Source organism: Zerene cesonia, chromosome 14, assembly GCF_012273895.1.
Source record: "Zerene cesonia ecotype Mississippi chromosome 14, Zerene_cesonia_1.1, whole genome shotgun sequence".
NCBI classification, from domain to species: Eukaryota; Metazoa; Arthropoda; class Insecta; order Lepidoptera; family Pieridae; genus Zerene; species Zerene cesonia.
The window spans coordinates 4,715,412-4,727,034 of record NC_052115.1 but is presented as its reverse complement, the minus strand read 5'-3'; the positions used below and the strand labels follow the sequence as shown (position 1 = coordinate 4,727,034).

General features: G+C 31.9%; 1 protein-coding gene and 1 non-coding gene across 3 annotated transcripts in view; one reads left to right on the top strand and one right to left on the bottom strand.

Moving 5' to 3' along the window:
- The window catches only part of LOC119831686, a 49,531-nt gene extending 38,029 nt beyond the window's left edge, over positions 1-11,502 (top strand). For both annotated transcript variants that reach the window (XM_038355141.1, XM_038355142.1), the window contains exons 3-10: positions 407-556; positions 2,517-2,627; positions 3,399-3,532; positions 7,444-7,588; positions 7,828-8,087; positions 8,165-8,296; positions 8,368-8,652; positions 8,739-11,502. In XM_038355141.1, the coding sequence (XP_038211069.1) occupies positions 407-556; positions 2,517-2,627; positions 3,399-3,532; positions 7,444-7,588; positions 7,828-8,087; positions 8,165-8,296; positions 8,368-8,652; positions 8,739-11,069 (3,548 nt within the window). In that variant the 3' untranslated portion in view covers positions 11,070-11,502. The remainder of the gene's footprint in view (positions 1-406; positions 557-2,516; positions 2,628-3,398; positions 3,533-7,443; positions 7,589-7,827; positions 8,088-8,164; positions 8,297-8,367; positions 8,653-8,738) is intronic.
- On the bottom strand, positions 2,742-2,813 carry Trnae-cuc. Its single transcript has one exon. It is a non-coding gene; the product is annotated as a tRNA-Glu (tRNA).
- Positions 11,503-11,623: the final 121 nt, after the last annotated feature.

Below are 11,623 nucleotides of genomic sequence, written 5' to 3'. Positions count from 1 at the left end.
GCGCCGTGCGATGTCGACGCTCCGCCCATTAACGCGTGCCGGGCGCCTCCGTCCTTTACTGCTCGTCGGTACTCAACATCCTTAATATTAATATTAAAAGATACGGCTTTTTGAATCAGAAAGGAAGTTTTCAAATTTTATAATTAAGCTGAATTTTCATAAGAAGATTTTTATCAGACCAACATTCGCTATAATCTTTTATAAAACTTAATCATAATTTTATAAGGGAAATTTACAACACTTGGTAGGGACCATAATATGTACTCGTAAACGATGAATACAGTTCAATGACAACGAATTGAAATCGGCCGGCCTTAATTAAAGAGGTTGGCACAACAATTGTTGAAAAAAATTAACAACCCTTATTCGTTATCTACATCCCTGAATAAAAAATTAATGTTTTCAGGCACAGACTGCGGCCTAACCCGTTGCATGGAGGTATCTCACGGTACAGCTCTAGCGGCTATGGGCGGTAGCAATGGTTGCATGTGTCAGTGCCGCAAAGACACGCCCGCGTTCAGAGAGGACCGGCGTAGCTGCGTCAATCATATTGACGGTAAATATGTCGTATTACATGAAAACATCGAATGTTCATCTATTTGTTTGATCGGTTGTTTTTGGGGTTCCGTACTGAGAGGTTATTATTAGGTTTCCGATGGGTGGATGTATGCTTTATGCAGGGTTCGATGAATGGGAAATATCAATAGGATTTTAAAAGCTACTTCAATTCTGAAGATCTGATTAGAATTTAAGTTACATTACTTACTGACGATGATAAATATATAGCACAAGTAGGTAAAAATTTGAAAAAGGTGGTAGATTTTAAAAAATATGTGTTATGACGATTCAAAAGTGCTTCTTTAAGAAGTCTTATTGAATAAATAAATGTTTGAGATTGAATTTATAATATACGATATTTTTGTAATTGTGTTTTTCAATTGTGTTTTTCAAATTCAATTCAACTCTTCATTACCGTAAATCTTATATCTTTACACGAGCAAACTCTAACCCAGCTAAGAGCTGGCAACCACAGTTTTTTACCTTACATGATTAATAACTAAATTAACTAAAGTAGGTTTTTTCAGGACATTATGCAAAAAATTGTTACAGGTACATGTGGCCAAATTTTTATAGTCCATCTATCTTTAAACATTGCATTCTTCCTCATCATTTATTTGAAATTTCATTGAAATTCATCATTTCATTGAAAAAAAAAGCAAATACATGCAGAATCGAGCCGTGAGATCTTGGGTTTATAGCTAAAATCTTGTGACAGTTGACAAGTCACTTAAATGACATTGAATAGACAAAACATTCCACTGTATAAGTAGTAAAAGCACACTACTTAAAAAAACCAAAGCCTCCGCGTTTGTAAAGAAAGTTGTTCTTGTATTATATTAATTATATATGAGGGGGCGGGACGGGGTCGTTCAAACAAAGTAAGGTCAAACTAAACTTAATTCAAATGTATGGATATACAATATTAATCTGGTAATTACCGGCAAGCCACAGAGTACAAATGTTAGGTACAATTTGAATAGAAAATTGCAGCTTACTCATAATAAGCAGAGCAACTTAGGTTATGTCGTGTCATGCTGTACAATAGCGTAGGTATATCATTTGATATGAGCGCGTGAGTGAAATTATAACGCTACCTTTGGTATCATATAGGACCATTATAAATGGTTTAATTTAAAATAATGTATCCGGTAATTTCCAGTTAATACAATCAAGTCCATATAACAAACCTAATGATACAATCGAGTTGTGAACTATTACGTTTCACAAGTTAAATGAAAAAAATGAAATGTAATTTTTTTTTATAATTAACTTCGAATTACACTCCATTTGTAAATTTAACACTGTTTGTACTTGTAGGTTGATATTGATTTCTGAACTCTTGGCATTAACAGTATATTATTTATATTAATAATGTAAGTTTGTTTGATAAGTTATCAAAAAACTAAAAGGGAATGGTCGTAGTACGTATTCTACGAGGGAGACCTATATTAGTCTGAGATCGAGTTTCGACTCATTCAAAGAGATAGCTGTTCTATTATAATTTACTTAGAAGCAAACTAATCAATTTCACATTTATTCACATTTATAAGCCGTCTTTTATTGAATATCAATAACTGTTATATACACATATATAGATACGGTTACAAGGTTATATTATAATGTGATTTAAATTATACTCCTATAACTATCATTGCTATATAAAGCTTAACGAGAAAGTTATGTCGGAATCATAGCGACTCGGAAATTACAAGACCCACTCTAAAATTATATTATTATATATTTATTAACAATGACTTTGGTTGGAATTTGGAATTTTAATGTCTTCCTTAAAAGTTCTATGTCTATTAGATTAACTAGACACATTCTTAAATAAAGTAAGGTGCGTTTTATTCATATATATCACGATTTAAAAGTACTTTATTCGCTAAGTGCTAAGTGGAAGTTACTGTTGTATAAATCTATATTTTATTGCTAAATTCTTAATATTTTTCCAGAATGTGCGATGGCAAGCTTCGGCCGCGGTTCAAAGAAGCCACAGATACCATTCGTCTTTTTACCATTAAAGGGACAGATTATCTACCCTTCAAAAGAAATTGTGTTTACAGGTAAAATAAAACTACTCGGTTCTAGATTTTAGTTTGGATTCGTAAATAATGATATTTTCCTGATTGAAATAAATATATGAAAAATAAAAATAAAAAAGAAACAAATAAAAAAGTTTCCGATACCGGGAATCGAACCCGAGCCTCCTGGGTGAGAGCCAGGTATCCTAGCCACTAGACCATATCGGATATGATGAAGTACTTGAAATTATGTATCTTGTTTTAAACTAAATGCTTAAAAATAAAATGCAATTTAAAGTGAAATAAACTAATTTTAGCTTTCGCCCTTGATATTATTTTAAGATGTCATCGAAATCTACTTTGCGATTTTCAAACATCTGTGCTCTTTTTGGGAGGTTACTAATATAAAATTTAAAGCTGTAATCGTCGTCACTTTTGCTATAGTGTCGATTTAAATAAACGTATAAAATAGAATTGTGAATTACAAAGAAAATTAGCTAGATAAAAGATATATTAGCAAAATGTAGAGTTTTATTATCACATATTATTCTTAAACAACAACCTAGGTATATTTTAGGACGACATGTTCAAAAGCGGTTTCTAGGACACTTTGTAAGTATATTATTGTTTACATATATAGGTAAACAATGATATGTACAGTACAATAATATGTTATCTGTGCCTATATGATATGAATGGTATCAAGTTTTGTACCAGAGATTTCTAAAACCTTTAGTCTATAATCATAATGGATTAAATATGAAGAGATTAAAAAAATAAGGAAAACATTGAATATGAAATAAACATTTATAGATGTTGAAGACGCCGCATGCGCAGTGACAAGCGCACAATACCTTTCTTCATCAGGGTGGGTCACGCTACGAGACTTGGTGGACAATGATGTACCGTTCGGTCTCTATCGAGATGAAGGCAGCACTTATTTACAGGTAATTCACTTTATTTTTTAGTTTTAATGGGTTTTTTCTTATCATATTTTTGTTTTTTTTTTGTTTCGATTTTAATTCGTTGTTTCTTTTGTGCGACGTGCCGGTAAAAGATATAAAATATGTACACATGTATTACATGACAAAGTGATTTATATAGATAGTGATTTTTGTCATTGAATTCATCTATGAAATGGTTTTTAAAAACAATATTTAACGAACAAGTTTTAATCAATAGTTAAACGCACAGACCTGAATAAATTACTCAATCATGTAACCGAATTCTTGACTATAAAATATGTCTATTGTTTAAAAATATGAAGCAATGAAAACACATTTGAGCATAAAAATAATTGAACAAAACGAATACTTCTTTCGTATTCATTTGTATGCGATGATTGTTGTCAATTTAAAAGAATACATACCGTGCTTGGGTGGTAAATGTACGTAGGAAATGTTTTACTTACTTAATTGAGGTAAAATTAATTTTTTAACATCAACCGCCCAAGTAGATTCACTAATATCGAACATTCCTTGATACGGGGCCAATGTTATCAAAATGATCCACTTATTATCACATATTTATTGAATGCGTTATCAAAAATAGGCAATTAAGGTATAGCAGTTATAAAAATTTTGGATATAAATATCCATAAACAAAGATTTTATCGGAACAGGTACGAATATAATAAAGTGAAGCAATAATAACATGGGCTTTACACGGACTTACTGTTGGACTGGACTTGACATTAATTGCGTACTACTTATATGTACAAAACGATATTTGTTTCGAATTTTGTGTAGATGAAGTATACTAAAGCGAATAATAGAAATTGACAATATACATAAGCAAGAAAAATTATAATAATATGTGTATTTAAATCACTGTTCACGTGTATAGATTTATAGCAATATGAATGTCACAGAACTTAAGTTAAATAAAAAATATATTAAAAACTCCTAAATTATTTTGTATTGTTTTCATACGTATATTTTCTACAGTTGCAGGTAGATATGATCATATCCAGTAATAATCTCTTAAATTTCATGCGACAGACAACTATTTCAAATCCATAATGTATGCGGTCTCGTAAAAATTTTATCTCATCGGGAGCAAATACCGGTCCTTTTGACGCAACAACATCACAATAATAAAGGAGATTGTTCGCTTTATAAAACAAAGCGTTTTGCCGTGGTGGTCCCAAGTTCGTATCAGAATATTATGTTAATTTTAAAATATTGTTATAAGGAAATCTTTTAAATTATTACATGCATTGTGAGTTTAATTTAAAATAAAGTTAACATAACATTAAATGTTTTCTTTTTCAACAACACGTTCTGAAACGGCTCAGTTTTTTGATGTGCAGATATTTTATAATCTGGAATAATGTAAAGCCATCAATAAATATTTTCTTATTTGAAACGTCATTATAATAATGTACCTACGATGATTAAAACTTTATATTGATTGTTACAAAATAATCGTTTAATTTTCGATAGGTTTTCCGCAAAACTGTTAATTTTTAACATTTTAATCGGATCCACATATTTATGAAACATAAACACTTATCACACTGCGTTTATGCGCAATAAAAATACGCATAAAATTTTCATATTCAATTATTTCATTATGTATTTATTGTAAAAGATAAATATATATTTAAAGCTTCATTTGATGTTTAAATGTAATGACAAAATTAAGTTGCTACGATATGGATATATCGAACAGCATTTTGAAAAAAAATCTGAAATAAATAATATTATATATATTTTTTTAAAGCTAAAATTGTAAAAAGGTGTTATTGGTAAAAAATAAATTATTTTTAATATTTGACCTGGCGACTGGTAATAAAAAAAATCTTCCTGAATCTCATCTGTTTTTAACGTCGATTCAATAGTATAATGAGATGTTTGAGCGTTCTTTAATATGTAATAACGTTAAAAAATTTTTTTTTTCCTATTTCCCTCCATATTTCTGTGATTAATCATAATCATTTTTCAATAAAGAAGAAAATATACTACCAATTTATCAAAATAACACATACTTTAATAAAATAGTTGCATAAACATTTCGGCCGCTTAAAATACTAATGTTAATTTCTAGCTAAGACGTGAAAAGGTTTTTTCTATGCCAACTTCAACAATAATACATATAAATTTAAAATAAAATAAATGACAATAAAAAGGTAAAAAACAACAAACTCAATGATACTTAACTGATTGCCGAGAATTCGTGTTTAAGCAACGGTAAAAAACATAGCGACAGAACTTAAATAAATATGTAGGTAATATGATATAATACTTATTGTAAATCATTATCTATTTTTATCATGCTGGTTCGGAATTAAGTTGGTTCTATGATCTTAACATATATAAAAAGTTCCGTCATTCCTATTTAGAACTCTGACATTCATTTTCTTATTTACCAGGTTTTCCAGATTCTCTAGCCGTGTCCATGCTCCTCATACTCGTAGATTAAACGCATATATAACGCTCCTCGTGAAGTGTTCGAAACATTTAAATTAAATAATGAAATCAATGAATTGCATTTAAAATCTGCTACAAAGTATATACTCGTATGTCACTCGTGTGAAATCTATTACTAAAAATAACAGTTGATTTTGTTTGAAAGCATCAATTCGTAAGCTCTCAATCAAACTACACCTCATGTATTTGTTTAACACTGCAAATTGTTTTTATTTTAATTCGGTGTTTTATATTAAGTATGTTTTGTGTTTTTATTTTTTATAGCCAAGCAATCAAACATGCGGTTTACCTCATGGAAAGTGATACCCGTCGCTCAGTAGTAATCGCGAAGTTAGGGATCTGTTGTCGTCCTCTAAGAAATGTTTATGCTCTTTTTGTGAATGAAAACTTTGTAGAAAAATTGTTGAAAACGCGTGATTTTGGTTGTTCTTGGCAAAAAATGTCGTGAAAAGCGCAGTGTAGTAGACCGTCATGTATCCAGTTGCGGTTGTGGAATATGGCTACTGGATAAAGGTCATTTTCATTGTATTCCCAATTGTACTATGCAAGATAAAAAAAAGATGTGGTTTAAATGAATAAGAGCCGTCTTTGTATAACAACCAGAAAGTGTTTATTTTTTATTTCTATTGTTATGTTTCGTTATTTTCTTGTTTAACGTTTATTCTTATTTGAGATGGTAAAGAATGAATATAACACGAATCGCGTTTGGTTTTATAGCTAACCAATACTTAGTTATGGCTGATCTCGTGTAAATATCAGAGATGTTATCTTACGAGCGGTTTTATCAAACGTAAGCGTCAACTATCACCTGAGATTTCAACGCTCTTAGGTGTTAAATGCGGCGTTCTGATGAATTTGCTGATAAGTCGCGGCATCAAAGGAGCAATTTGTTGAACTGTCCAAATACTTAGCATTTAGATGCATATACTGATAAGAGAATGATCGAAATAACGCTGTTTTTGAGGAATAATGCGGATGACATATTAAAACGATTTGTGTGTGTTGTGTTATCTGATTTCTTTATTGTATATAGTGTCACAATCAGATTTATTTATTATTTAGACGTTTCCGATAATTATTGAAATTGGTTCTAAGCTATTTTGTGCATCTCTATATTAATCATAGGTAACATATATCAAACAGCTACTTTCCAAACTCCAAATCTCATATTCGAGTCTTCCCCATATTATACATACTCACTTAGACCAGAACTATGAAGTACTTCACTTCACTTCATATATCCTTCAAATATTCAATATATTTAATTATTATTCTTATATCGTTGCCCCAGTGAAAATGTTCAGTCTTCATATGAGACCGCACACCATAGTTACTATCCAGTCCACAAATACGTACCTACCTGTTGTATTTTAATATACCTTTTCCAATATTATACTCAAAACTATAGCTTAAACTTCGTTTCTCAGTGGAAAGGTTCAACAAGCCTCCACGCAAGACTGGAAGGCAGACTCGTGGCAGCTCACGTGTTATGTTCAGCGCCGCCTCCAGCAAGGCTTGCGACTTCTTGCGCGGCGTTTCGGGTTGCTGGGGCCACTCATAATGCTCTTCTGGGTGAGTTCAGAGAACAAACTAAATAAAATAAATGCTCTAACATGATAACATTAGTTTAAAGTATATAATATATAATAAGATGCGGTCAAAATGTTAACATTCAAATGTTGTCTTCGAATATTTCATGGGAAGTACACCAATTTACATACCTTTTTGTGATAAACAATGTTTGATATTTCACATTGTTATTAAGGTTAAACGAAAGAAATAGCACCGCTATAAAATGTATCATATTACAGATGTAAGATCAATACCATTCCACGCTGGGGAAACAGTCACAACCGAGTCTACAACACAAAGCCACGGTTTAAGTGTCCTAGAATCTCTAGCTATTGGAGTGTGTGTACTAATGTTAGTCTTTATATATGCTGCTGGTATTATATTCTACATACATTACAAGCAGAAACAAAAGAAAAAGCCTAACGATCCAGAAATGAACCTTTCCAATTCAAGTGAAAATGAATCCACGTTGGACTCAAGAATTAATATGGATAGTATGGTTAGTAACTTAATATTGGTGGATATTGAATATTTAAACAAAGTTTGAGTACAGCTAATGACCCTATTTTTTTTCAGAGACTGAAAACAAACCCACTAATGAAATTGGATAACAATATGAGAAATGATTTCATGAATGACGCAGGGTTATCCGACGTTAGTGAGCAGACTGAAGATACCCTTGAGTCATCTCCATCACAGTATAATAATGTAAGAATAACTTTTATCCGATGATGCTTTTATTATATATTGTTCCATGTTAACGGTTAATAATATTCCAGGAAAGAAACTCTAGCATTGTGTCTGCAGTTGTTCATACAAAGAGAAAGAAACCAGTTAGACCGGTAACAAGAGCCACTTCAACACCTGAAAGATTAAACGAACGGTTACAAAGGCGGTCTGCTTCTCCTGAAATGGAAAAAGCACCACATTCAGATCTATCAATATTGCACTGTAGTATAGATAATAATGTAGTTGAAAATATTCCTAACACACCTGACCAAGAGCCGGTTGTAAGAAGAAAACTTTATTTTAATCCAGTATTTTTTGAGACTGAACATCTTAAGGTACGAATATTAATTAACTTGTAATATAAGGTTTTTTATTGCCACAAGGCGTAAAACTAAATATTGTAAAATTTATTTTGTTTTAGAATCCTCCACCAGCGGCCATTGACTTTCTAAATAAGCTTCGCGAAGTAATGATAATTGCCAAAGAAAAGATGACATCTAAAAGATTCATACCAAACCTTTCGGATATACCAGAAGAAGAATCATATCACACGATCGACTTAGGATGGGACATACCTTGTGCAAGACGTGGCCGTAGGTTCAGTGCTATCAGTCTTAAACGAGAAAATAGTAGAAGGGCTATTCACTGTGGAGGATGCCCTGGGTGTGACAGTAGTGTACAAAAGTCTGCGGGTTTAAATCGATCAAATTCATGCAAAACTTGTGTTAGTGAGGATTACAAACAAAAAATTGTTCAAAAATGGTTAGAAGATGTTCCAACTCCACCTGTAACAGGTATCAGACCAGCAAAAATTGCTAAAGTCAGTGGAACTCCCAGAATAACTGAACCAAAAGAAAAAGAGGAAATGAGAATTAATCCAGCGGAACCATTACGTGACGAAGATCCTGAGACTTTAATTATCACTGAGTCAATTTTAAAAGAAATATTATATGATAGCGTTGGCAACACTGTCAATAACAATGAATCTAGACAGAAATTAGAACGAGAAATAAATAATAATTGTAATGTTGATCATAGTGAAATTACAAATGAAAGTATAGAGAAGAGAATATCTCTAAATCATGCGACCAGACGTGTTCGAAAGAAATTGCCGCCACCACCTCCACCACCAGATACGCAAGTAATTGATAAGCATGATGAGCCTGAACCAGTATTACCAGAGGTCAAAAAGAACATGGAAGCTGTAATACGGGAGTTAAATAAATGCCAACGACCCGAATCAGAAAACTTTAATATTATTGGAACAGAAAGTTCACCTAAAATTGTCATACCTGTGGTTGCAGCAGATTCTGAATTCTATAATGTTAATACCAAGTTTTCAAAACCGCACAAAAAGGAGTTTTATTTACAAAGAGATATTGATATTGACTATGATAGTTTAGAGAGAACGGTTAATAAACAAAGAAGATTGTCTTTAGACTTTACTTCAGATTTTCCAGATAACGAAGAGATTCCATATCAACAGAACTTAAAAACATGTCGTGAAAGATTATCTCGTAGTTGGCGAGATTTAAAAAATGCAATAGACACCAATTTTTCTTCCTTACAGCATATGTCCGTTGAATCCCCGGAAGCCAAGAACAGTCTTTATACTAAAGACATATTTGTCCACAGTGACGATACAATTTATAGTGATAGACCAGGTCCCCTCACTATTGAAGTTCGAGGATCTCCAATAGAAGAAAGAAAACCGGAGGTAGAAGATTTTGACCCTGACACTCTTGATCGAAAACCAAAGAAATCTGTGGAGACTAGTGAAAGTAAAAAGTGTGTTGAAAAAATTTTACTAAAGTCTGGAGGAAGTTTTAAAAACAAGGTTAATGTACCAGAAAAACCCAAAGAAAAGACACCACCTGAAGCAGCATTCACCCGAAAAATAGGTAGCCTAAGACAAATTTACGAGGCTAAAACAAGGGCCCAAGAGAACAAAATAGGATCTTTTTATGAACGACGAGGTAGTGTTCCATATGGTACTGAGGAACTAGCAACTTATGCAAAAAATATTGGTCAATCGCAAACAAAAGAAAGCAATGATCCTATGTCTCCACGAAACTCAAGGTTGCATAGTGTAGAAAATAAAACTAAAACAAATTCCACCCGAAACAGCCCACAAAGTGACCTGCAAAGATCATCTGAAGAAAAGGATCGATTTTCATCTCAGTCTAAATCAGAAAATCTTAACCCTCGCAAATCCGTTAGACGTTCAGATCGGCCTCGAATACGCAAAGACTTAAAGAAAATGAGCAAGACAGAAGATTCAGGATATCTGAGCACAGATTCAAATGAATCGAAACGTCGAGCAAGATATCTCTTGCAAATTAAACCTAAACTGATCACCTCAGATGTTATTGCTAAGCCAGTACCTGCTTTAAGTAAAGGTCTTCAAATAGAGTCTGATACAGATGAATTAGAGTCCCTGTGTGATGGTCGAAGTGAATCGGGAGGAGAAAGCGTAGAAACAGATTCAGTTTTCTTTGGAAATTATAATGATTCTAAGAGAATGTATGAAGAACTTGCAATGGAGGATGCAAAACGAGACAAATTGACGAGAAGTCAAGAACAAATAGATTCTGGATTTGTCGGTGAAACGAATTTAATTTTAAGTGGTGATAGTGATTCAGAACACAAAAGTGTTATATCAATAGTGACAGGAAGAGACGGTCGGGCGTCTGCCTCATCATCAGTTTCTAAATTAGAAGATACGCCATATCGAAAATCTGTAGAATGTTAGTAGTTAGTAGTTGTAAATAAAATGTTTTGATAAAGACTTTATTAATATTATGAGGTGAAGACTGTAAATATTGTGGTAAGAAATGTATGGAATTATAAGTTAGTTTAGCCACCGATATTTACCTCAATAAGGAATAAGTGTTTGTACAGAGTTTTTATTCTTTTGTGAGTTTATTTAAACGAAAGTTTGTAAATATTGTATTTAATATTATTTTATAGGACATAATTTAAGTAGCCAAATATGAAGTGCTTAACAGCTAAATGTGAGAATGGATTCATATATATGGTACTAGTATTATCTTTTATTTTATTTTATTTTATGTATGCTCATGGCCGAATGACACGATTTTAGAAGCTTAGAAAATGAAAGTTAAAGATTTATCTTGGGAAGAAATGTATGAAATACTAGTGTATTTACTACTATATATACATTACTATACTATTTATTATAAAATTAAACTAGCGTTGGTTTCTCTGTTTAATTTTAAAATGAGTAATTTTTGTAAATAATACTTAATTATATGAATAATATAAAAATGACTTGTAAATTTATAA